Genomic DNA, 27,424 nt, shown 5'->3' with positions numbered 1-27,424 from the left:
GTTTTATTATTACATGGTTTTTGCTGATAACACACCTGTACTTTGAGCTCTGGTTGTTAATGATTAGACAAAGGCTACAAATTGATGGCAGAATATAGGAAATTGTTTTGTTGTTTTGAAGCACGAGGGCACTGACAGTTTGCTTATAAAATAAGGGTGCTGTGGGGCTTGAGCAGTAATTAGCACTTGTGATCATGTTCTTAAAGGACCATAAATTTTAAAAAAATTTAAAAAAAAGCTTAAATTATAGGAATGCTCTCAAGGAAAAAGGACAAACAAATTACATATAACCCAACGGATATCAACGAAAACTTCAGGGAATTCTACGAACAATTATATCAAACTGAAAACGAAGGGAAAGAAGGCAAAATAGATGAATTTCTAACTAAAATTGAACTACTGAAATTACAAACAGAGGAGCAAAATAAATTAATAAAACCATTTGAAATAGAAGAAATACAGAAGATATTAAAAAAAAACTACCGAACAATAAAACACCGGGAGAAGATGGACTCCCAATAGAATTCTATAAAACATTCAAAGACTTATTAATTCCTCCTCTCCTGGAAGTAATGAACCAGATTGAAAAAACACAAAACATACCAGATTCATGCAAAACAGCAATAATTACAGTAATACCAAAGACGGGTAAAGATCCAATAACACCAGCATCGTATAGACCAATATCTCTACTTAACAGAGATTATAAGATAATAGCTAAATTATTTGCAAACAGATTGGCTGACTGTGTACCAAAAATAGTAAAACTAGACCAAACTGGATTTATTAAAAAAAGATGAACAACGGACAATATCTGTAAGTTCATTAACTTAATCTATGCAGTACAAGGAAACAAAACTCCAACAGTAGCGGTTGCTTTAGATGCAGAGAAAGCCTTTGACAGAGTAGAATGGAATTATTTATTCAAAGTACTACAAAAATTCAACCTTCCAGAGAAATATATTAATTGGATTAAAGGATTATATAAGGGGCCATTGGCGAAAGTGACAGTAAATGGATATATATCAAACCAATTTAAATTAAGCATATCAACAAGGCAGGGATGTCCACTATCTCCCTCACTGATCGTGTTAGCTATAGAACCACTAGCAGAACTGATAAGAACAGAAAAAATACGAGGGATAAAAATAGAAGAGAAGGAATATAAAATCAGTCTATTTGCAGATGACGTTATAATATACTTAACAGAACCAGAAATATCAATAAAAGAATTACATAAGAAATTGAAGGAATATGGAAAAGTATCGGGGTACAAGATCAACGCAAATAAAATTGAGGCAATGCCAATGAATAATGTGGATTTCACAAAGTTTAAGGAAGAATCACCATTTAGATGGCAAACACAAGCAATTCGATACCTAGGTATACAACTAAATAATAATCTCGGCCATCTATATAAACTAAATTATCAGCCATTAATGAAAAAATTACAAGATGACTTAGAGCACTGGAAAGACTTACCACTAACATTGATAGGAAGGATAAACTGTATTAAAATGGACATCTTCCCAAGGATACAATACCTATTTCAATCATTACCAATTCACCTAACAGAGAAATTCTTCAAGGAGCTAAAGAAAATAATAAGGAAATTCTTATGGAAATGGGGGAAACCGAGGATAGCACTAGATAAATTAACAGAATGGTACAAACAAGGAGGCTTACAACTACCAAACTTTAAGAATTATTATAGAGCAGCACAATTAAGATACCTATCAGATTTTTATCAAACAAGGGAAAAACCAGATTGGACCAGATTAGAGCTAGATAAAATAGGGGAGAAGATACGTGAGCATATACTCTATAAGTGGGATGAAAAATTGGTGCAAGGTAGGAATTCACCAGTATTACACCATCTGCTCAACATTTGGAAGAAGATTCACATAGAAAGGAATAAAATAAATTATCAACTACCAAAATTAATATTGACACAAAATCAACTAATCCCTTTCACAATAAATAACCTTTCCTTCAGAGAATGGGAGAGAAAAGGGATCAAAAGAATAGAAAATTGTTTTTCGGGAAATAAATTATTATCTTTTGAACAAATGAAGGACAACTATAATATAACTCACGATACAAGGTTTGCATACCACCAACTGAAAACCTATTTGAAGGACAAATTGGTAAACAGTCTGAGGTTTACCAGAAGGAAGCAATTTTGAATATGCGATTACAGACACAATGATAATTAAAAAATTTATAACAAACATGTACATCAAACTGCAAGAAAAAGAGAACGAGGAAACAAACTGTAAACCTAAACAAAAATGGGAACAAGATCTAAACATAAAGATAAAGAATGAAACATGAGAAAAGCTATGCTCTGGAACCATGAGAAATACAATAAACACGAGGTTACGCATGATACAATATAATTGATTACACAGACTATACATCACACCCCAAAAGTTAAATAAATGGGTCCCAACAGTATCAGACAGATGTTTTCGCTGTAAAAAGGAAACGGGAACAACAATACATGCAATTTGGACATGTGAGAAAGTGGAAAAATTTTGGGAAGATCTAAACCAGATATTAAATAAAATCACAAAAAGCAATATACCAAAAAACCCAGAGATCTTCCTTCTAAGTAATATAAGAAATAAAGAATTTGGACTCGATTTGGATGGAGCACAGAAAAGATTTATTATGATAGCCCTAGCTGTAGCAAAAAAAATGTATTGTGTCAACCTGGAAATTAGAAGACAACTTGAGAATACAACAATGGTACATAGAAATAAATAAATGTATTCCATTAGAAAAAATAACATAATTTAAGAAATAACATCACAATATTCAAACAAATATGGGAACCATACATGAAATACAATAGAGAAATCCTACCATGAACCTCCACCACCTAAAATGACAGAAGGAGAAGACAACAAAATGAACTGACTCAGTATATAAAAGTAAAAGATAAAAATTTCCTGTTTATTTTATTAAGTGACGACATTGTTCAATGGATTTAATGTATCTTATAGATTGAACTTTGAATAAATGGGAAGGGGGGAGAGGGAGGGAGGGAAGGGAGGGGGAAAAAGGGGAGAAAATGACACTATATATTCAAGAGAAAAATGTCTGTATGTATTTTGGTTTATTGTGTAAAAAATTTAAAATTTAATTTAAAAAATTATAGGAATGCTCCTGGTATATTATTTGAGTGGTGGAGCTGAAATACAAATTTAAAACCCTGAACCTTGCCTTTATCACTCACCTAAAATAGAAGAACTTGCAATTATAGAGCAGTGTGCTGTCCCAAGGTTTGTTGCTACACAGTAATTGGCAAAACAAAAGCTGGTTTTTGACCACATATTTGAAACAGATTTTTTTTTTTAATTTTTTTTTTCACAGCATAAATCACATTAGCCATGATATACACTATTTCTTTTTCACACATATACAGTGACTTTTTCTCACCCCCCCTTTCCTCCCAAACCACCCCCCCACCCCCACCCCTCATCCATTTTAGGTATACAATCTAGGTTGCATTAAGCCAGTCAGACAATGTTGTCATTCAACAAAATTACACCAGAAATTCTACTGAGTCCATTCTTTTCTTTCCTTCTCCTTCCATCAACTTAGGTAATGTTTGTCCCCGGTAGGTTTTCGCTATTGTATTTAATGTAAGGCTCCTATACTTGTTCGAATATTTCAATATTATTTCTTAACCTATATGTTATTTTTTCTAATGGAATACATTTATTCATTTAAATTTAGTAGTTTCTTCCTTTTAATTTGGTTATGTATTCCATTAATATTTAAAGACATATAGTTCAGCGTAGCCCTTTTATATTTGAAACAGATTTGATGAAAAATTTAAGGGGGATTCCCTGAATGCGGCATCATGAGTGGATAGGGTTGTAAAGAGAGCTTTTGGCATATTGGCCTTCATAATTCAGAGTTGCGTATAGGATTTGGGATGTTATGGCCAGATTTGGAGTATTGTATGCAGTTTTGGTCATCTAACTACAGTAAAGATATCAATAAGATAGAAAGAGTGCAGAGAAGATTTACTTGGATGTTGCCGGGACTTCAGGTACTGAGTTACAGGGAAAGGTTTAAAAGATTATGACTTTATTCCCTGGAGCATAGAAGAATGAGGGGAGATTTGATAGAAATATTTAAAATCATGAGGGTAAATGTAGATAGGCTTTTTTCACTGAGGGGAGGTGAGATGAGACAAACCAAAGGACTTGGGTTAAGGGTGAAAGGGGGAACCTTCATACAGAAAGTGGTGGGAGTGTGGAATGAGCAGCTAGCTGAAGTGGTGAACATGGGCTCAATTTTAATATTTAAGAACAGGTACATGGATGGGATAGGTATGGAGAGCTATGGACTGGGTGCAGGTCAGTGGGACTAGGCAAATAAAATGGATTGGCAAAGACTAGAAGGGACTGTTACTGTGCTGTAATGTTCTATGGGAGTGATAGTTCAAATGGCTTGGTACAGGGCATCATGGATGGAAGGTTGGATGGTTAAGGGCAAAGGAGCAGCAGCTAGTGATGAGGAACGACCAAAGCTATCAGCTTGTTCAGATTATAAACTGAAAGATTGTGAAGCAGAAAATTCTCAAAACACTGTTGGAAACCTGAATACCCACAAAATTAATGAAATTTTACTTAATTATCATAAACCAGTACCCACGCAAGATCAATCTCAAGTTTTGGATTCCTAATGTAACAACAAAGATCTTTGACTTAGGAGTTCTGAATCTCCTTTCGGTGGAGTCACCACATAATGTGGTAAGACACATGCCATTTTGTGGGAAATGACAATAGTGGCATGCTGCAGTCCTATGGAGAACCAATGACTTATCATCCAGCTTGGTATACCAGAATGACCCCCAAGAGTAATCCTGTCACTGTCTCATCAGATTTATTTGACAACAAGTAGGTGGTGCATTGGGGGCTTAATCTCATTTCAAGAGGTAGGAGGCAAGGTCAAATATACTGGCATCTGGTCCAGAATCCATCTCCAATCTTGGAGAAGTCATCTTGGAGATGAGTTGACCTTGGAAGAAGTCATTTCAAAGGATTTTTGACATAACCATCCAGAGCAGTGTACCTCCCAAGGTAACATGTCACCAAATTTAGTGCTGTGTCCTCAAACATCGACAAAAGTCAAAGGCATCTTGAAATTATTTATAAATTTGGTAACAACTTGATGACTGCAAGGCAGGCCTTACAGAACAGAGAAATAGTTGACACTAATAATGTATTGGAGGATAGTAGAATTTGGGGGAATTGACGAGAATGAGGGGAGATTAAACAGGATTTGTGAAATAGAAGTTTGATGGAGTGGATTTAGTAATCTGACAAGACTGTATCCATGCTTTTTGAGGCTATAAATAGGAACAAATTAAGATGCTGGACATTCACTCTGGAAATCTTATTCAATACCATCCTCTCTCACAATTACCTAATTGCACAATATACAGTAACTTAATATCTGAATTGACTTTTAATTTTTTTTTAAAACCTAATCTACGATAATATTTTTCCTGGTAATTTATCCAAAATATTTTACTTGTTTCTTCTTTCATTTTAAATAATAAATAGCATTTAGTTTGATTGTGCAACCACTCGGATTGCTTAAGAGTAGTTTATGCAGACATTCAGTCATAGACTTGAAGAAATGATGCAACTAGATAGTATAACTAAGCACTTCAAAGTGTCTCCAGAGGGAAAAAACGCAGACCATCTAGTTGCTAATTATAAGTCAAACAAGGAAGTAGCTTGGAAACAAGCCCTTCGGCTCAAATTCACTCTGACCATCAACCACCCATTTACTTTCATACATTATTAATTCCATTTCTTTTTGTCTCTCCCTGCATCCGTCAATTCACCTCTGCACACGAGAGGCAATTTACAATGGCCAATTAACCAATCAACCAGCGTGTTGTCTTTGGGATGTTGAAGAAAACTATAGGAAGACCCCTACAAATGCAAAAGCCAGCACCCGATGTCAGGATTGAAGCTGGGTCTCTGGCACTGAGGCTAAGGCACTACTTGCTGCGCCATTGTACCCTTGAAGGCTGCTCAGGTCTGGTTTGCTCTGCACAGAATCTGTGTTATTACATATAGAGTTCCATTGATCTTCTTGCTGCACTATAGAAACCTCATTTTTGAGCAAAGCCAGCACCCAAATCAGGTAATTTTAGGTTCCAAAGGATAAAAACTGAACAATTTAATGCTCTCGTGTTCATGTTGCAATTTACCACAATTAGCATGGTATTAAATTACACAATTACAAAATAAATGGTAAGAGAATGTTTACATACAACCATAGATTTCAATATATTCTTGAAGTCATTGGATATTCAACATTGGGCAAACAGCCTTACAGCAACCTTGTTATCTCAAAATGTATGCGTATTTCTTTGAAGATAACGATTTGGCAGAGGAACAATTTATGCAAAATAACACTGAACAATACAAAAAATCATTTTCCTTTGATCTATATTTCAGAAGCCAAATCCACTACAAGCCAGTTCCTCAGTTCACTAACCAAATGCTAGTCTTGAATTAATTTCACCCATTTGACATGACAATGCAATAATAAAATCAGTCAATTTTAGTTTATCTCACATGAATGTTTTGAAAATATTTTAAAATCACACCCAATATTTAATGACTTGAAAAGCAAAGTCTAATTGTAAACAGATGATCTTGGTATTTTAATGTCATTTGAAACTGAATTTTCTGATTCCAACAATTTTTTGGTGGACGCTAAACACATCTTCCCCAACTCATCATTCCACATTTTGTCTATTTCACTAATGCATCCATTATTTCTGAATTGATTTCCTGGATGACCTAAATTTTGTTTTCACGACCATGCATGTTTGCATTTGTTATAACACTTGAAGCTACATCCTCAGCATTAACTTCTTAAAGGGAAAAAGTCTAACCTATATTCCCCAAGAGATGAACATTGTAGCAAGTTTAAAAGGTAATTTTATGGTAAAGTCAAATCAAATTTGAAAAGGAAGTCTAACCTATATTCCCCAAGAGATGAACAAACTCATTTCACTGTAGCAAGTTTAAAAGGTAATTTTATGGTAAAGTCAAATCACATTTGAAAAGGAAGTCTAACCTATATTCCCCAAGAGATGAACAAACTCATTTCATTGTAGCAAGTTTAAAAGGTAATTTTATGGTAAAGTCAAATCAAATTTGAAAAGGCAACTGTTTAAGAAAAATACTTTCAATGGAGGGTGAAATAACAGCGCATGGCACAAATAAGGTCCCTCCCTTCAATTTTATCAACAGCATTATTAAAGTGTTTTAAATTTGGGACTGAATTATAGGGAAAACTCAGATGTCCAGGTGTTCATGGTTATGAGAATTTCAGACATATTATATTTAACTCAAATCTTACTGTTTCAAGTAAATCTATTGATTCTACTTTTCTGGGGTTGTGGTAAAGGTCTTAATAAGTGGATATACCCAAGACCCAGTGATGCATTTTAGAATGGTATGATCTCTGTTGAAAGAATATCTCATATTTCATCCTCGTGTTTGCTCAAGTCGGCAAAAGCTGGATCTGGCCCTGCAATTAAAGGGAGTGACATCATCTATTGTGATGGATTTCAGAGAATACCACTGAAGTAACAGAATATGCCTTTGTTACAGGGGATGTAACGAGATGACTAATTCAACTTCGAGAACAAAAATCCACATGGTTATGGAAAGCAGTGAAGAATCTTGTTATAGTCCAGATATTGCAAAAGAGGCAAATAAAATCATGAAAGGTCACCTTAAAATCTTGCAACATTAATCCCATAGTCTGCAAAGAACATGAACTGAATTTTTCATTTGCCAAAAATCAAACACTTTAAAACATGAAATGCTTTACTTGTACCTTGAAGAGCAAAAGGTAGAAAATTATTCCTTTCAGTGTACTATGAAAATAACACAGCCAAGCATAATGATATGGATGCTGTAATGCCAGTATAAAATTTAAAAGTTTACAACTTCAAGATCAACTCTTACACTTAAAGCTCCGACTAAATCTTAATAAAGCTATAAAATACACAATTATTTGTACAAAGCATTTTTATTAATTTTGTTAATACAGTATAAAAATTTAGTTAGTGATTTTTTTGGAGAAAGTATACTTTTATTAAAAAAGTAAATTTTATTATTTTAGTTTATTGTACAGTTTGCAAAACTACAAATAGTAACTTTGATAGGTAAATGGGATATAATTGCAAGATGTTATTTGTGGAGTTAGACTTAATATTCTTTAAAAAAAATTGTACAATTTTGCAAGGTAAATTTACAGTATAAAAGCCATCATATATTTTGTTACCTGGAACATTCCCATTAATCACAGTGTGCGCCATATCTGCATCTGTTTATTCATAAATCCACAAAGACATTAGTCATGCAACCAGCATGCATCAAGTCCAGCCACTCATGCAATCTAGAAGGAAAGAGAAATGCAAGTAAAATATATGATCACCAAATTATTCTTTGAGAAACTCAGAATTAGCACAAGTTAGTACAAGTTTAACTCTAATTACACAACTTTAATACGAGTAGAGCTCGTTTTATGTGCATGCGTACAAATATTCACAAAGGCACAGAAATCTCAAAAAGTAAATGAGCAATTCTACACTGCATCTGAAAAACAAAAGTATTTCAGAATTTAACAGTGAATTTGGCAATAAATGTGAAACAATTTTTCCCAATACCTGTAGAGAAAGGCATCACCCAGTAGGGCATAGAAATAAAACAGGGACAATGTTTTATCCCTGCTCTGTGACTTCATCTGATTTTCAAAGCGGATGCCATATGAGTGCAACTGACCTGTACTACTCAGCAGCAGCGAGTCAGAACTGAATGAAAATGCCATTAAATATTAACAGACTGGAGTTAGCTCATCTGTTACTCCTGAAGCTTCTTCCCAACCAATCATTTCATCAGTAAATAGCTTGCCTGAGATCACAAGGAAAGCCAGAAGCGGTCATCAGAGAGCAGGGTCCAAGAACCCAAATAAATATAATGGAGAGGCAGAGGGGGAATAATAGTAAAATTGGATTTTAAAAATGTAAATATGGCACCTTTTAAGAAAACTTAATCCTGGCAAGATAAGTAGAGTATGTATGCTTACATCTAATAAGGTGAAAAGAACACACATACCATTATTTCTATTTCTCAAATTAAAAGTGACATTTAAAAAAATTAACATGACCAAATCTTGCATATGGAGGTTTTATAGTCTTTTTTTGGGGAGAAAAGTGTCAAGTTTAAAATGATCAAATTCAAGTCCCAGCTTAGAAAATCTTCCAAAAAGCAACAGGTTTCATGACATGTTCATAGCAAAAAAAAAATTCTAATTACAACAGAAATACAAACTCATCTGAAAAATCAAATTTTTAAACTTCTGATTATTTTCATATCAATTGATGCAAGATTTTGCATTGGGACAGTGATATTATACTTCACAATAGCAAATTCCTATACCATGCAAAGAAATTACAGGTGACAGAGGCCATTCCATTGAGATGCATATCGTTAGCTACACATTTTTTTGTTTTGCTGATCATGCTTCTTACAAGTACTTCATTGTGATATCCCAAGCACTAAAAATACTCGAGTTGGAGACTGATTTAAGATTATCCTTTAAAGAACTAGTCCCTGTGAGCAGCAATTACCCTTTCTCACGTTGAATCACCAAAGTTGAAATTGTGGACACTGGACAAGAAAGGCAACAAAAGACAGAGCACCCACTCACCTCATAATGTGCCATTATAACAAGAAGTCAACTGGATGAAGACACTTTTGACCAATGTGGCAAATGTGACCATGCTAACCAGCAACGGTTATGTGCTTCAACTGAATAGATTTGCCCAGAAGTTGAAAGCTGAAGAATTTTTTTTTAGCCCTATTAGAACTGAATACCTCCTTAATTTTAGTTCCCAAAACAGTGCACTGCCACAGATATTTGCAAATTTGGAAATTAATGCTAGACAATTGAAGAATAGTGTGGGTGGAGAAGGAACGGTAGGGGATGAAGGGAGAACCATAATGAGAATCTAATTAGGAAACTTGGTTGTGTATGAAAAAATAAAATCTATTTTTACTTTTCTAAAAACACTACCAGAAACTTTTATAATCTATTTAGTTTAAATATTTATTAGAAGTCTAATATTGTGAAATATACTGAAATCTACTTTAAGCTAATTGCAAGTTTTAGAATGATCAATTTTGCATATTGTTTATTATACCATTAATAAAGCTTTGACTTGGTCAATTTAGGCAAGAGGCCAATACTTTGCAGATTGAAGCTGGATGCAAAAATTCAATTTCACTTTGTCTTTACAGTTGTGGTCAGTCTTGGTAAACTGATTATGTATTGTGAAAACTACTCAATTTTAAAAAAATTAAATGTAAACATACAGCACTCTAACAGGCCAATTCGGCTCTACGAGAACTTGCCACCACATTTACCATCACTCCAGTTAATTTTTATATTTCAAAGCAGAGGTAACTAGATTGCAATAATTAAATTTTACAACACAAACTCATGCAATTGCTTTCACTATTTAAAAAAAAACAAGGTATTTGTCAGCAGGCCAAGTTAATTTGTCAATGAAATCACCATCATAATTTTACAAAAGCCTCAAAGTTGAATTGTGACTGAGATAGCAAACACTACACATGATCTAGAGACAGTCAAGCCTGATAGGAGACACTTAAAACAAGTGCAAGATTAAGAATTACTTGACTTTTTAAACTCTGCATTCCAATGGGCAACCTCAGATTCTTCAATGGGACGTAAATTCCATTCACTGATAACTGACTGGAATTTGTGTGTTTTTTTTTAAATTTCAAAGATGTCTGCAGGTTCCCACTTGATCTCTCAATATTGGAAGTCTGTCTGAAAAAAGTGCATAACTTTCAAATAGGACCTGCTGGCTCCAGGCAGTTTTTTTTCTCAAAAGTGAAAATTAAACTAAATTCAATCAACATCAAAACTGAACAACGACTGCATCAATATAATTTTTCATTGTTAATGTAAACATCTTTTAATTAAAAAATATTAAATTTAGACATAAACATAATAACAGGCCATTTCGGCCCACAAATCCATGCCGCTTAATTTACACCCCATTAACCTACACCTCTGGTGGAATATTTCGAACAATGGGAGGAAACTGGAGCCCCCGGAGAAAACCCTTTAGTTCATTTTACCAGATAACATGATTGCAGGCAAGGATATTACAATTGCTTTCTTTTCTGGGCCAGGTTTGCACTTCCTTTTGCTGGCACAAATAAACTAATGATCCAATATAATAGTGTTTTGCAAAAAATGTTTTCAAAATTTACATTTTGAACAGTTCATTTAAACTAAAAACATAACTCCTACTAAGAGACAAGAAAAGCTGATCAATTTAGTTCAATAAAAATTAATAGACAGAATGGGGCAATACATTTAAATTAAATCACAACTCAAAGACAAGATCCAGTTGGTTTCTTTGACCAGCTTATAATTTAGAATGCATATCAAGAATACAAATATGAGAGTTTATGAGGGAAAGCTGCATGTTTTGCCATAGTACATTGTAAGAGAGAGGGCCAAGAACCCTTTTTTTAAAAAAAAGCAATGGTTTACATCATGATTATGCACAATGACTGCTGATATGAAGCCTAGAGTGATCCATATTTTCCCATAATTTGAAAGCCAAGATAGATATGACAATAGAGAGATATTCTGAATGAAAGCTCACTGTTTCATTTAGAGTAGTCAGCTTTCACCTTTAGAACCAACTGGGAGTATGTGAGATTATCAGTAGATGAGCAACTTCCCCTTAGCTGATCACCGGTATCTCTGGACACCTGATCTCCACTCCACAGCTGCGCTTGTGAGTCCACAATACAAACACAAGAAGTGGAAGCAGGAGTTGGCCACCTGGTCCATCGAGCCTGCTCCACCATTCAACAAGATCAGAGCTGATCTGACCCTGGATTTGGCTCCATTTACCTGCCTGCACCATCATCCTCAACTCCCCTATTGTTCAAAAGTGTCTTAACCATAGTTCGTGAGGCAGCCTCATCTGTTTTCTTGGGCAGAGCCTTCCATGGATTTATCATTTTTGCAGATTTCCCCGAACACAGGTTAGGAATTTAATGTTTTGAACATCAGACACATTCAAACATTAAATCTCCTTGACATTAAGCTTAATTTTGAATCTCAGAGCAGTTTTTGAAGTTTAGGTAATAAATTTGTTCAGAATGACCTCTGCTGGGTAGCACAATAGCACAGCACTTAGCAACCACATTTGATTCTGATCTTGGGTGCTGTGTGTGTTGAGTTTGAGTGCTCTCTCCAGGACCTTGTGGGTTTACTCCAGATCCCTCTCAAAACTAGGCTGATAAATTAACTGACTACCCACCTGAATGTAGCTCAGTAGGAAGAGAATGGAGTGAATGAGGGAAGAGTTGACTGACAAGTGAAAGGGGAAGGTGAATGGGAAATAATTGGGGAATAGGATACTGGATTGCTCAGAGGTTCAGTGACCTTCTTGAGAAAATATGGGAAAATGTGATTAGCTGGGAACTCATCAGGCAAGGCAACATCAAGAAAGAAACTGAGTTAATAATTTTGACCAAGGATTCTTCAAAGAACTGGAAAAGTGAGAAGTTGGGCATCTTTTAAATTGCATAGAGGGGAAGGTGGAGAGAACAGAGGGAACATCTACAAGAGTGAAGATGAAAGAATCAAGGTGACAAGTTAAAAAGTGACAGAAAAAAATGATAGAAAAAATTACAATGCTAGAAACTGGGTCTACCGCATCCTTTCTGCAACCTTAAATAGACTTGTTTTCTGCACTTTTCCAACACTGATATCTAGAAGCATCGACTCCACTGGGTCAGATCAGGCAGCATCAGTGAGGAGAGAAACATGATCTACTTTTGTTTGAAATCTCTACTCTTTGCTCCATTTCTTCCAAAGAAAATTGTTTCTGCTTCGTAATGAACAGGTAAATAGAGGTTGCCTCTCATAACACCTACATAAATATGAATCAATTGAACTACCATTTGATAAGATAGTGGAGCTGGTTTGCATTGTATACTCAAGTTAGTTAATGTTCCACAATCTTGGTGTCACTTTCAGCACCTTCTGATTTTACTTTGATATAGCAAAGGTCAAATTTCATGTTGAACACCATTATATCCCTCAGATTTGGTGGCAACACTGACTACACCAAAAACACAATGGTTGCCCAGAGATTCCTAGGCCCAAAGGCAGAAAAATGTACAATGAATTAGATGAAAGTTACAAATTCATTTTAAAATCAAAATATGCATATGATTAATTAAAAATTGCCAACAACAATAGCTGTTCCCTTATAAAAAGACAGTATTTGCAACAATCACTGTTCAAACTTGTCCTGTAATATCTTAACACCTCAAGATATCTTACTATTATAAGGGTGGCACAACAGTTAGTGCAACACCTTTACAGCGCTAGAAATCAGGACTGGACCGGTCAGTGTCTGAATCCCACGATGTCTATAAGGAGTTTGCATGTTCTCCCTGTGCCTGCTTGGGTTTTCACTGGGGGCTCTGGTTTTCTCCCACCATTCAAAACGTAGCGGGGATGTAGGTTAGTGGGTGTAAATTGGGCGGTATGGACTCATGGGCTGAAATGGCCTGTTAAATTATGTCTAAATTTTTTTTAAATTACATTTTTATTGTAATAAAAATGCTTTGAGGTAATTCTGTAGGAATTCAAAATGCCTTAACTCGGTTTATGAATTTTGATTTTGTCTCATTTGATTCTAATAGATCAATTGACCAGCTATTCATCACAGTGCATGAGTGATCCACCACAACTGTCAATTGAGCAAATTTCAAAACAAATACCAGACAGACTTGGACTAAAACAAAAACAAAATACAGTAGGCAAAGCTTATGTCCATAATATGATAAATTAGTTGGGCCAGGCATTGTGGATACAGTTGGATTATATTCTCTGTGGGGACTCAATGAAACACCCCTTCATATCAGGTTGAAACCAATTCACATTTATCACACCAGAAACTGCAGGAGCAGAATCTTTCCACAAGCAGCACTGTTCAAAAACCATTCTGCATTGAATTCAAAGATCTCCACACATACAACTTTTCACCTTGCAGCTCAGTTAATAACCATTTATATTCAAGAGACTTGGAACCAATACACTGGGTCAACCTCCAACTAAGCAATCTATGTCAAAAGTAAAAGCATCTGTCAAGCTACAAAATTCTATTGGCTGAAAGAGTAAAAGTAGCCAAAATAATTAATTTTACTAATTTTTTCTAATCATCGTACTTTTATTGACAATGCTTATGTAAATATGAATAAACAACTTTTTGATCACATTCCAGTTCCTGGACATGTATGAAATTAAAATATGCTCTATGATTTAAGATGGAGGAAAAAAAAGTTCTGAACATGACAGAAACAGTTGTTTCATATCAAAGAGTACGAGATCACGGCTCACGATTATTTCATTATCCATGAACTGAGTATATTTGATAATTCTGAATCTCAGTCAGTGAAGTAGCATGTCCATAAATAAAATCAACACATTTGCTTCCAGCAACAGTTGATGCAAGCTCAAAATACTCTAACGAGCAACTAAATTTTGCAATGAACTCGTCAAATGTACAAGCCCTTTTGTGACTTCCAAACCAACTTCCTAAAATGAAAACAAATTTGTTCTGGACCTCATTCTGGAAATATTTCAATGGCATCTCTGCCACTTTTTCAAATAACTATTTTATTGGGAAACATTGTGAATACCAACAAGTAATCATCTTACAGGAGAGTGGATTATAACCAAGTTTTCCCTCAATGTTATGATCTCCTCATTATCAGAAGAATGTGGAAGCTTCTGAGGAGATTTACCAGGCTATTGCTTTGTTTGGGGAACAACTCTAATGAGGCAAGGTTAGCAGAGCTGGGACTTTTTTCTTCGGAGCAGACAAGGATGAGAGGACACTTGATAGAGGTCTAAAGATTACGAGAGGCATATATAGAGTGAAAAACCAGAACCTGTTTCCGAGGGCAGGATCAACAAACACCAAAGGACACAGGCACAAAGTTAAGGGAAGGAAGTTTAAGGGAGACAGGGGTAAGTTTTATTTTAAACAGAGTTGTGGATGCTTGGAATGCCTTGCCGGGGATGGTTGTGGCATTTAAGAGACTCTTAGACAGACATGCGAATATAAGAAAAATAGAGGGTTATCAGGTAGGGAGGGTTTAGTTCTTTATTTTTGAGGACTGAAGGGCCTGTTCTGTGCTGTATTGTTCTATGTTATCCAAAATATATTGGTGGACAAGTGACTCATAGCAGGTTCTCTTTCAAATGCATTTGCAAAGCAATCCGTTGATTTCTCAAATTTCAAGAACTCTGCTATGATTGTGAGACGGTGCAATCAGGCAGCATGTGACCCAGATTTGAACCCGGTGTTGCCTGTGAGGATCTGTCCTGGATCCTCCATGTCATTGCAATCATGAAGGCTTGTGAGGAGTTTGAGCAGATTCTGTATGTCACCGAAGACTCTTAAAACTTCTACAGGTGCACCATTCCAGCTGGTTGCATCACTGTCTGGTATGGAGGTGATAATGCTCAGGGCAGGGAAAAACTCCAGAGGGTTGTTACCTCAGCCTGCGACATCACGGGCACCAGCCTTCACTCCAATGAAGTCATCCACAAGAGGCGTGTTATTTTTTAAAGAAAGTAGCCTCTATCCTCAAAGACCCCCACCACGCAGACCATGCCCTCTTCACTCTGCTACCATCAGGAAAAAGGTACAGGAACCTGAAGATGAGCACTCAGCAGAACAAGGACAGCTTCTTTCCCTCTACCATCAGATTCCTGAATGAACAATGAACCACAGGCATTACCTCACATTGACTTTTTCTTGCATTATTTGTTTATTTTGAAATGTGTGACGCTGCCGCAAAACCACAAATTTTGTGATATGTTCATGACAATAAATTCTAATTCTTGATTCTGCATTTTATATCAATCACTGCCAACTCACCACTAAAAATTATTTGAGGTTTGCTTTTTCAGCTTCAATTACATTTTAATGCAAACCAATCTGATACTTTCTTTGACTGTATGAATCTTTCACTAATTTACAATAGCCACAAGTAGTTTAAAGCCAGTGAAGTACTTATAAAATGCAATTGCTGTTGCAATGTTGGCAGACAATCTGCATAGTCTGGTCACAACAATAGCATCAAAAAGCAGAAACTGCTTGGGTAATGGTGGATGAGGAATAACCAGGAGAATATACCCATTCTCATTCAAATATTTTACTGGAATATTATGTGAGAGTGCAGAAAGGCCCTGCTTTTGGTGGCACTACTAAAATTTCAAGGATCAAATAGCACAGAAGCCAAATGAAATTCCAATCAGGATTATGTGCCTATTTCTCAACTGGTCTTGAACTCCACACAGGCCAAATTGAAGACATTTCTTCACCAACACCCGTTGAGTGGACAATTCCTTAGAAATTCCACAATGACACTCTGATTTCTCCCCAATATAGCCATGGAGTTGTAATCATTTGTAGCAACATAAAACAAAACAATTCAGAGAACAGTCAATGAGTATTTTCTTTTGTTTTTTAAAAAAAAAGTTATTTCTCTCCCAAGTACATGCATCTCAAGTGACATGATTTTGGTACTGGCTAGGAAACTATAGGAGTTCTGAGATGAACAATATTTACCCTCAAAAGATGACAGTAGGTTAGAGGAAAACGTTGAGGTCATCCAGGCAGTTCACCAGTTTGCTGAAACTTGTGCTGGGCAGCGTGTCCATTGGTTTAGAGTGGGAAGAGAGTCACTCATTTCAATGGAAAGAAAAGGCCAAGAGTAAAGTGCATAAAATAATTTTAATTGCATCTATTTCAATAATTTATGTGTTCAGATGATTTACTTTAAAAAAAATGGCTTTATTGATTTTTCTATAACATTCCAAGAATAAGAGAGTCTAAAATTAGAGGACATCAATTTAAGGGAAACAGGAAAGCTTTAAAAGGGAGCTAAGAAGCAGCTTTTCCACAGATAGGGTGAAAGGTGTGTAGAATAAGCGGCCAACTGGTAGTGTGGAAGTGATAGAAGTGGGTACAATAAGAATGTTTGAAAGACACTTAAAAGAAAATCATGAGTAGGAGAGATTCTTAAAACCCTGTTTCCATGTTGCAAAAATATGACTATTTCTTCAGTTCCTGAGAGCCTCCAAATCACATGAATCTGGAGTACGTCTTTCCACAAGCTCTCCATTAGGCAACCTGCATTTTGCAAGTTCAAAATGTTACTGAATGCCAATGCCTAGCAGGCAACTCCTCCCTGACAAAGTCTCGCCTGTTTTTTTTTATTGCCAATTACTGAAACACAATAACAAAGATGGGAAAATGTCAGCAGAGATGTCCACATGATATGTTGGTCTGATGTTGCTGCTCCAAGAATAAAAACAGAAGAGATTGGGCAGAGAATTGAATGAGCAGGTGTTGTACTTGCTGCAAACGCACAGGGATTTGTTCAGAACTGGTGAAGCTCAACAGGTCATACAGCACCAATAGAAAATAAAAGGCAGTCGACATTTAGGATCAAAGCACATCTGCTGATTTTCTAATCTACCTCCATTTGGCAAGGATTTTCATATACAAACAAATGCTTGTGTAGATGGAGAAGAGAATGCAGGGCGTAGATTGGAAAGTGGTACTGTGCAGGCAATTGTGGAGTTAGTTGAGTTTATAATGGATACGAATATGAAGCCCAGTGACTAGTTTGAGGGAATAGAATCGATTTTTGGAATTCAAACAAACAAAAAAAGGGTGAAAATTGAAGGGGAATTATATTCTCTGCATTAAAATTGATGCAGTGTTAAATCTCATAGATCAGAGCTAACATGAGTAAAAACTAATGTTTGACAGGAAAGAAGGCATGGCTAAAGGTTCCACTGCTGCCCTGGAAAATGAATACAGGGAGAGGGGGTGAAGAATGAACAAATAACCACTCATGCTGATGTTCATCTTTTCATGCAAGGTTGGTGATAGGCAAAGATGGTCAAACTGTTGTTATCTGAGGAAGAAGAGAGTAGCCTGCAATGGCAGGATAACATGGTCAAGTATTGATGCAGACAGAACATTCTGTCCTCTGAAGCAGGGAGACTCCTGTCCTCTATACTTAATAATAATAATAACAATTACAGCACGGAAACAGGCCATTAGGCCCTTCTAGTCCGCACCGAACCAAACACCCCTTTCTAATCCCACCTCCCTGCACAATGCCCATAACCCTCCATCTTCCTCTCATCCATATACCTGTCCAACCTTTTCTTAAATAATACAATTGACTCCGCCGCCACTATTTCTCCCGGAAGATCATTCCACACAGCTACCACTCTCTGAGTAAAGAAGTTCCCCCTCATGTTACCTCTAAACCTCTGCCCCTTAATTCTTAACTCATGTCCTCTTGTTTTAATCTTTCCTCCTCTTAACGGAAATAGTCTATCCACATCCACTCTGTCTATCCCTTTCATAATCTTAAATACTTCTATCAAATCCCCTCTCAACCTTCTACGCTCCAAAGAATAAAGACCCAATCTGTCCAATCTCTCCCCATACTCCAGATGCTTAAACCCAGGCAACATTCTGGTAAACCTTCTCTGCACTCTCTCCACTCTGTTTAATATCCTTCCTATAATTAGGCGACCAGAACTGCACACAGAACTCCAAATTAGGCCGCACCAACGTCTTATACAATCTCAACATCACCTCCCAACTCCTATATTCCATGCAATGATTGATAAAGGCCAGCATACTAAAAGCCTTCTTCACCACCCTATTCACGTGAGTTTCTACCTTCAGGGAACGATGTACCGTCACTCCTAAATCTTTCTGCTCTTCTGTATTCCTCAATGCTCTCCCATTTACCACATATGTCCTATTCTGATTCTTCTTACCAAAATGAAGCACCTCACACTTATCAGCATTAAATTCCATCTGCCATTTTTCAGCCCACTTTTCTAAGCAGCCCAAATCCCTCTGCAATCCTAGAAAACCTTCTTCATTATCCACTATTCCACCTATCTTAGTATCGTCTGCATATTTACTAATCCAATTCACCACCCCATCATCTAGATCATTAATGTATATAACGAACAACAATGGGCCCAATACAGATCCTTGAGGCACACCACTGGTCACCGGCCTCCAACCTGACAGACAATTATCCACTACCACTCTCTGGCCTCTCCCTTTCAGCCAATGTTCAATCCATTTGACTATCTCAAAATTTATACCTAAAGACTGCACCTTCCTAACTAACCTTCCATGTGGTACCTTATCGAAGGCCTTACTGAAGTCCATATAGACAACATCCACTGCGCTACCCTCATCCACATTCCTAGTCACCTCTTCAAAAAATTCAATCAGATTGGTCAAACATGACCTTCCTCCCACAAATCCATGTTGAGTACTCCTGATCAGACCCTGTCTATCCAGATGTTTATAAGTACTATCTCTAAGAATTTTCTCCATTAATTTACCTACCACAGACGTCAAACTTACAGGCCGATAGTTGCCAGGCTTCCTCCTTGAACCCTTTTTAAATAACGGAACCACATGCGCAATGCGCCAATCCTCCGGCACTATCCCCATATCTAATGACATTCGAAAAATTACCGCCAGAGCCTCTGCTATTTCCTCCTTCACTTCTCTCAATGTCCTGGGGAAGATCCCGTCTGGTCCTGGAGACTTATCCACCTTTATATTCTTCAAAAGCCTTAAAACTACACCTTTTGTAATCTCTATATTCCCCATATTTACCCAATTTGCTTTTTTTATCCCACATCTCCCAATATCCTTCTCCTTAGTGAATACCGAAGAAAAGAAACTGTTCAATATCTCCCCCATTTCTCTAGGTTCCACACACAGTTTTCCACTCTGATTTTCTAAGGGACCAATTTTGTCTCTAGCTTTCCTCTTACCATTAACATATTTGTAGAACTCTTTTGGATTTGTTTTCACCCTGCTTGCCATAGTTTTCTAGACAATTCTTTCAATAATTGTACTAGGAGTAAATAAAAGCATATTTGGCCTATTATCAATATATATTTACTTTTTAGACAATGTAACTAATGTTTAGTTGATCAATTCTTGGAACAAGTGAGCAGACATGTGGCAAGAGTAGAATGACTCTAGATTATCCAGTGCTTAGAAGAATGGGAGGAGATCTCATTGACAAGTGCCAACAGTACAACCTCTTTTTTCATGAATGCTAATATAGCCACCATTTCCCAAATTTTCACATGACAATTTACTTAGCTGTTTCCACAGAGTGTTGACTTTGCACAAGTGTGTAATACAGGTAGTACAATAAGTAGAGACAGGAATAGTCAGTGAGAATGAAGAATATTTGTACAACTCAAATGAAATAGCCATTTCCACAGGTGCTGACCATCTACCCTTAACATTCAGAGGCATTATTTGTACTCAATATCACCCAATATCAACATCCGGGTGCCATTTTGAGCCAAAATCAGACCAGTTGGTTACGAATGTAGGTCAGAGATAGTTATTCTATAATAAAGGAGTCATCTTTAATCATCTACAAAGCACTTCACTCAGTAGCTTTTACTTGCTGCCATTCCAAAGCTCAAAGTGAGTCACTGGATTGACAGCCAAATCACCTCCTCCACTATCCAATACTGTGGCAGTAAGATGTACCAGCCACTGAATACATTGCAGTTACTCCAAGCTTCTCTAACAGAACCTTTAATCTGAAACCTCTACAGCATTATTTGCGTTTCCTTAAAATAATTCATCCTAGTATGAAAATATATTGCTGTACCTCCATCACAAATGAATTTAAATATCGGACAACTCCAAACAATTACACATCTTCATCGGAAAGCCCACAATGCTTCTAGACACCTCACCGCTCCTTTTCCTGAGGTCAGATGTGAATAGACAATAAATACTGGCCTTAATGATGATGCTCACATCCCAAAGATAAAGAACAGATTTGTGGAGATTTTTTATGTAGTACAAAGTAACTCTTAAGGAATCACATTTTAAAATGTCAAGCCAAATTGAAACTTAAATTTTAAATACTCAAAGTGACAATAATGCAGCCATTATTGAAAAAAAATTGATGTGAAATTAGTGATTCAGCGATTATAACATAATATTTCTCAATAATCACTCCAACCAAAACTGGATGTCACCTGCAGGAGATGATCTGAAGATTCCAACACCACCATATGATACATTGGTCCTGAATCCTCACCTTCTGGAAAAGCTTTTGATGGTACGTCAAAAATTCTGTAACTTGTACCTTCTGTAAATTGCAAACAACAAGACTTCCCATTCCATCGTACAAAAGAAAATAATATCAATGAGCCCATTATGATGTGTTGATAAAAGGCTGTACAGTGAACTCTTCAACATCAATGAAACTAATTCACAAGTTTTAGTATATCCAACTAAAGGCAGCTGCTTAAATAAAGTTATGCAATTAATCTCTTATCCAGTGAGAATTTTTAAGGTGATCAGTAATCAACATCGACACGATATACACATCAAAGGTGTGTTAAACAAAGCACCGATACATATCAAGCAATACACTAGAGGAACAATTCAAAATATTATTATTTTATCATTCAGCTTGCAAAATAAAAATGGAAAATTACACTCTTTTTAACTGAAACTTGGCAAATGGCCAAGCAGTTCCACTAAGGTTGTCTTTGATGAGAGCTTGTATCCTTGACATTTATGACCAGCCAATTCATTTCCTGGACAACAAACCAAATGAGTAATTGTGGGAACTCACGGTTTTGCCAATATAAAATACTTAATTTTGGGGCTGAAGCAGAAGCTGCCCTCCTAACTATCCCAGCCACACTACAAAAGCAATGTTGCAAGATTATTTAAGTTTACATAAATTACAGATGTGAATAAATGCAACTGTTTCAATATTTATTAATAATGGTCACATCCTATGAGTTATATGGTTGAATATTATAACCAACTCATTTTGCAGAGGAAAACATCAATAATCTAATCATTTACTTTCAACGTCACAGAAACTGGCAATAGGCCATTTGTTCCTGGGCTAACTCTTAGAAATAGCACTGGCTTTGCCCCACAATCTTGCTTTTGGCAACATCCTTGCAAATTTCCTATCATTAGTGGTTATTCAACATTTATGAAGTCACCCTTCACCATATTATTCCAGATCCCAACAAGGCCAATAAAAAAATGCTTTCATTTTGCCAATTAGTACATCTAATAAGCATTGTGAAAAGATCTAAAGAAAATGTTTTTCTTTCTACTTTGTGAAAACATCCAGTTATCATCAAAATTTTAGTGGGGTCAACTGTAACATGTTGTGGTCCGAGGCTCGCCTTTCACCACGGTAACATTCTAGCAAGCCTCTTCTGTGGGCTAAAATGCCTGATATTGCACACATTAGGCATGATCAAATTTTACATTCCATATTTTGATTCTTTAACAAAAGTAAATCAGGTGATTTTCATTTTAAAACCATGTGCTGCCATCTTTAAAAATATGTACACCAATCACTTCTCTGCCCATTTTCCAAAACCATGTTGATGACACTCTTATTTGTGAATTCCGCATTGGTGAATGCCTTCTAAAAGCTTCTATTCATCAAGGATTTCTAGTGTGTTAAGCAAGACACGAGTTGCATTTAATAACTCTCCCAAATCTTCCTCAGTGATATCTCACAAACCTGCAACCTTCAAACACCAAAATAAGGGCAGGTTCAGTGAACATGACTTGCAAGTTGCCCTCCAAGATGTACATCATTCTGAAAGGAGAGTATTTTATACCAATTCCTCATTGTGGCTGGGTCAAAAACTCTACCAAACTGTACAGTGGGAAAACTTTAAGCAGAAGGATTACTTTTCAAGTGCTGCCACCAACAACTCAAGGATGGACTTTCTCAACATACCACAAGATATTTTTAAAAAATAAATTTGGCCTTAGAATATATACTACATGGCAGGCTTGAAATATTGTACTGGGTTTGGCTCAAGTCATGCAACAAAATCATTTCAATTCCTCGGAAGAGTTAAACAAGAAATTCTACAGATGCTGGAATCAAGTGCAACACACAAACATGCCAGAGAAACTCAGCATGTCAGAATTGGGCCTGGGAACTTTTTAAGGTAAAGCAAGAGCAAAAACAGGCAGATGCCTGAATGAAAAAGGTGGGGGGGGGTAGAAGAAAAGGAGGGGAGGAGGAAGGAAGGGGCAGGGGAAAGAGGATTCAGGTTTGAGGGTAGCAGAGAAAAAGCTGAGAAGTGATGGGGAAGAGGATAGCTCTCGGATAGAAGAAGAAAGGGAAGGAGGTGGGGAGCTGGAGGGAAGGAGGCAGAGCGATAGGGTAAGAGATTCAGGGGAGGGGATTTACAGAAAGTCAATGTCATTACCGTCTTGGTTGGAGAGTGCGCAGATGGAATACAAGGTATTATTCCTCCAATTTATCAGTAGCCTCATTTCGACAGTGTATGAAGCCATTGATACATGTCAGTATGGGACAAGTGTGTGGAATTACAGTGGTTGGCTACTGGGAGGTCACTGTCATAGCAATGGACAGTGAATGTGCTCAATGAAATGACTTCCCAATCTGTGTCCAGTTTATCCTATGTAGAGGAGGCTACATTGCACTGAATGCAGTAGATGACCCGTGCAGATTTTAAAATATTGCTTCATTCAAAAGAACTGTTCAGGTCCCCAAATGGTGGTTAGGGAGGTGATGTAAGCTCAAATGAACCATTTGTTGCTGTCACAAAAGTAAGGTCCTAGGGGGTGATTTGTGGAAAGGAATAGAATGGGTGAGGGAATCATGGAGGGGCTGGTCCTTATAGAAAGCAGAGGGGAAAATATGTCTGGTGGTGGGATCATGTTGTAGATGGCTAAAATTGCAGAGAATAATATGTTGGATGCAGAGGCTGGTGGAATAGTAAGTGATGACAAGGCAAATCCTGTCCTTGTTGCATTTCAGTGTGGAAGAGACCAGCTTCTTCTATAAACCAACCAACTCCAACAGTTACCACAACTATGCCTCTTCCCACCCAATTTCCTTTGAGGATTCTAATCCTTTCTCTCAACTTCTCTGTCTCCATTGCATCTACTGAGAAGATCTTCTATTCCACAACATCCGAGGCATTCTCCTTCAAAAAGTGCAGCTTCCCCTCTATTTCATGCACACCTGTCATGGCCACTTCCACCCCAAGATGCTACAAGGAAAGGCCTTAGGAGGAAAATAAAATATTCAGTTGAAACAAGTGAGGCTTATTCAAGACTGAGCTGTTAACATGGTGGGGGGGACGGGGGGGGACGGGACATGAAAGCAAATGTAGAGTTGGGTCTATGAGTGAACAAGTAAAAGCTGACTCCATTAAACATTTAAGAGTGAAGTTAAATGCAAAGTGTAGTAATGGGAGACAAATCCATTACAAGAGATTCTGTTGTGCAGGCTTGTCAATAAGCAAGCCAATGTCCCTTTTGGGCATGCTTCAGTGAGGACATGTGGTGTTTATCTTAAAGGAAACTGGCAGCATGGAAAAAAAAATAAATTTGAGAGAACGGTGGAGCTCGTTGTCCCCGAGCTCAATACAATCACTATGAACATTACCCTTAGATGCAGCATCAGTTGTTTGCATCACTGGTTGATTTGAACACACAAGTTGGTGCAAAAACAAGTTCATAACCAAACTTTGCAGCAACAGATATTGCTTGACACATATCACTACAAATGTTTATGGTCATCCACCTCATTTTTTCAGGCAGCATCCATTTTTTCTGTCCATGTACTTTAAATACCTTGGAACATTTTTGTTAACTGATGCTATTTGTATGTGCTTTTACCACCTCCTCATGTTCACCTCCAACATGTTCCAGGGACCTACCACCTTCCATGCAAAAATCTTGCATTACACATCTCCTTTGAACTTTTCTCTCTCTCTTTAAACTTGTGCACTCTAGTATTTGAAATTTCCACCCTGAGAAAAATACTCTGGCTATTCTCTTCTCTGTGCCTCTCAATTATACACTTCCATCAGCCTCTGGCACCCCAAAGAAAACAATCCCAGTTTGTCCAAGTTTATTGTCATCTGATGTATAAGTACAACCCGACAAAAGAGTGTTCTCTGGTCATTGGTACAAAAATATGCAGACACACAACCAGACATAACATACATGCAGTCAAATAAAACATATGCAAGACAAGTATTATAACTATAAAAATAAATAAATATTGTTTTGTACAAATGAGAGTTAGTGTGAGCAGTTCCTTTGGTCATTCAGCATTTTCACTACCCGTGGGAAGAAGCTGTTCCTCAGCTTGGCTCTGATACTCTTGTATCTCTTCCCAAGTGGGAGCAGCTGAAAGATGTTGTATGCAGGGTGGAAGGGGTCCTTAATGATTTTGCATGCGCTCTTCAGACAACGATCCCGGTATCACATTGATGGTGGAGAGGGAGACTCCAGTGATCCTCTCTGCCACTCTTACAGTCCTGTGGATTGACCCCTGATCCCTGATCCATTTCTCTACAGCAACTGTACCACACTGTGATGCAGCCGGCCAGGTTGGTCTCGATAGTGCTCCAATAAAAAGGTGACATATTGGTGGCCAGTAGCCTTGCCCATTTCAGTCTTCTCAGGAAGTGCAGTCACTGTTGCACCTTCCTGACAAGTGAGGAGATGTTGAGTGTCTACAATATGTTACTAGTTAAGTGAACTCAAAGGAACTTAATGCTCTCCCCTCTCTCTACTACAGAATTGCTGATGTATTACAGAGGATAGTCGTTCCTGGTCCTCCTGAAGTCCACGATCATCCCCTTTGTCATGTCCATGTTGAGACTCAGTTTGTTAATCTTGCACTATTTCACGAGATTTTCTACCTCTTCTCTGTAGTGCGACTCATCGTTGTTGCTGATGAGGCCGACTACATTTGTGTCATCTGCAAACTTGATGACACTGTTGGAGCTGGATCTGCTCAAAACATTTCATGATGGTGGAGGTCAGTGCCACAGGGCCAGTAGACATTGGGGCCTCTTCTCATAGCTCCATTAGTAGAATAGAGACATTCTGGTGAACAACTTCCACACCCTTTCAAGATGTCCAAATGTTTCCATTTGTGAGACTACCAGAACGGCACACAATACATCAAATATAACCAAATAACCATATACAGCACAGAACAGGCCAGTTTGGCCCTACTAGTCCATGCCGGAACAAATCCCCACCCTCCTAGTGCCACTGACCAGCACCTGGTCCATACCCCTCCAATCCTCTTCCCTCCATGTAATTATCCAGACTTTCCTTAAATGTAAATAACGTCCTTGATTCAACCACCTCTGCTGGAAGCTTATTCCACATCCCAACCACCCTTTGCGTGAAGAAATTTCCCCTCATGTTCCCCTTATAATTTTCCCCCTGTAATCTCAAACCATGGCCTCTGGTTTGAATATCCCCCACTCTTAATTGAAAAAGCCTATCCACGTTGACTCTCTGTCCCTTTTAAAATCTTGAACACCTCCATCAAATCCCCCCTCAATCTTCTACACTCCAGAGAAAAAAGCCCCAGGCTGCTCATCCTTTCTCTGTAACTCAAACCCTGACATCCTGTCAACATTCTTGTGAACTTTTATACACCTGACAGATAAAGGCAAGTATCCCATCGGACTTCTTTATCACCCCAAGTACTTGTGTGGCCACATTCAGGGAACCATAGACTTGCATGCAAAACTCCGAAAGATCTTGCCTTTTACAGTGTACTTTGCTTTTGCATTTGACCTCCCAAACTAAGCCATCACATTCTCTGGTTTAAACTTCCATTTCTCCACCCTTACTCTGCTGTATTGATTTCATAACCTTCCTCATTATCTATAACTTGGCTCATTTTTGCACCATCTACAAACTTGAAATCTTCTTCAAATAAAGTAGTGACATACTCAATACAAAATACATGATTGAATGCATAACAATGCCAAGCAGGACATGCTTCAAGAAAGCTAATAAATGAGAGGAGTCACGTGATGGAGTAGTGGCCGGACGGTGAACTCCAGCCCTCTCGAGAAAAGTCGGGAAAAACAAAAGAAAACACAAAGGCACAGAAATAAAAGTTACAGAAAAGTGAGTATAAAGGTGGAAAGAAGATGGCGACAAAAAAAGAAAAATCGAAAGCAACGGTAAGAAGAGAGGAAGAGAAGACAAAGGAGGAAAAAGGTGAAGGCCTTACCTGTCCGAAGAGGCCCGCTGCGGAGAGAGAAACCCGCTCCCTCAGGTCGGTAAATAATGGACTACAAAAATGGCTCGCAGAGCCGAGTAAAAGTGCGCAACCGCGCATGA

At 37.3% G+C, this 27,424-nt stretch overlaps 1 protein-coding gene across 4 annotated transcripts in view; it reads right to left on the bottom strand.

Annotated features, from left to right (window-relative positions):
- The window catches only part of LOC138750907 (KN motif and ankyrin repeat domain-containing protein 1-like), a 206,804-nt gene that overhangs the window by 62,500 nt on the left and 116,880 nt on the right, over positions 1–27,424 (bottom strand). For 3 of the 4 annotated variants that reach the window (XM_069913036.1, XM_069913034.1, XM_069913033.1), the window contains exon 2: positions 8,341–8,454. The exons of the other annotated variant lie outside the window; for it this stretch is intronic. In XM_069913036.1, the coding sequence (XP_069769137.1) occupies positions 8,341–8,374 (34 nt within the window). In that variant the 5' untranslated portion in view covers positions 8,375–8,454. The remainder of the gene's footprint in view (positions 1–8,340; positions 8,455–27,424) is intronic. 4 annotated transcript variants of the gene reach the window in all.

This window comes from Narcine bancroftii, unplaced genomic scaffold (genome assembly GCF_036971445.1).
Source record: "Narcine bancroftii isolate sNarBan1 unplaced genomic scaffold, sNarBan1.hap1 Scaffold_302, whole genome shotgun sequence".
Taxonomy (NCBI): Eukaryota; Metazoa; Chordata; class Chondrichthyes; order Torpediniformes; family Narcinidae; genus Narcine; species Narcine bancroftii.
This window is presented reverse-complemented; position numbering and strand designations above follow the sequence as displayed.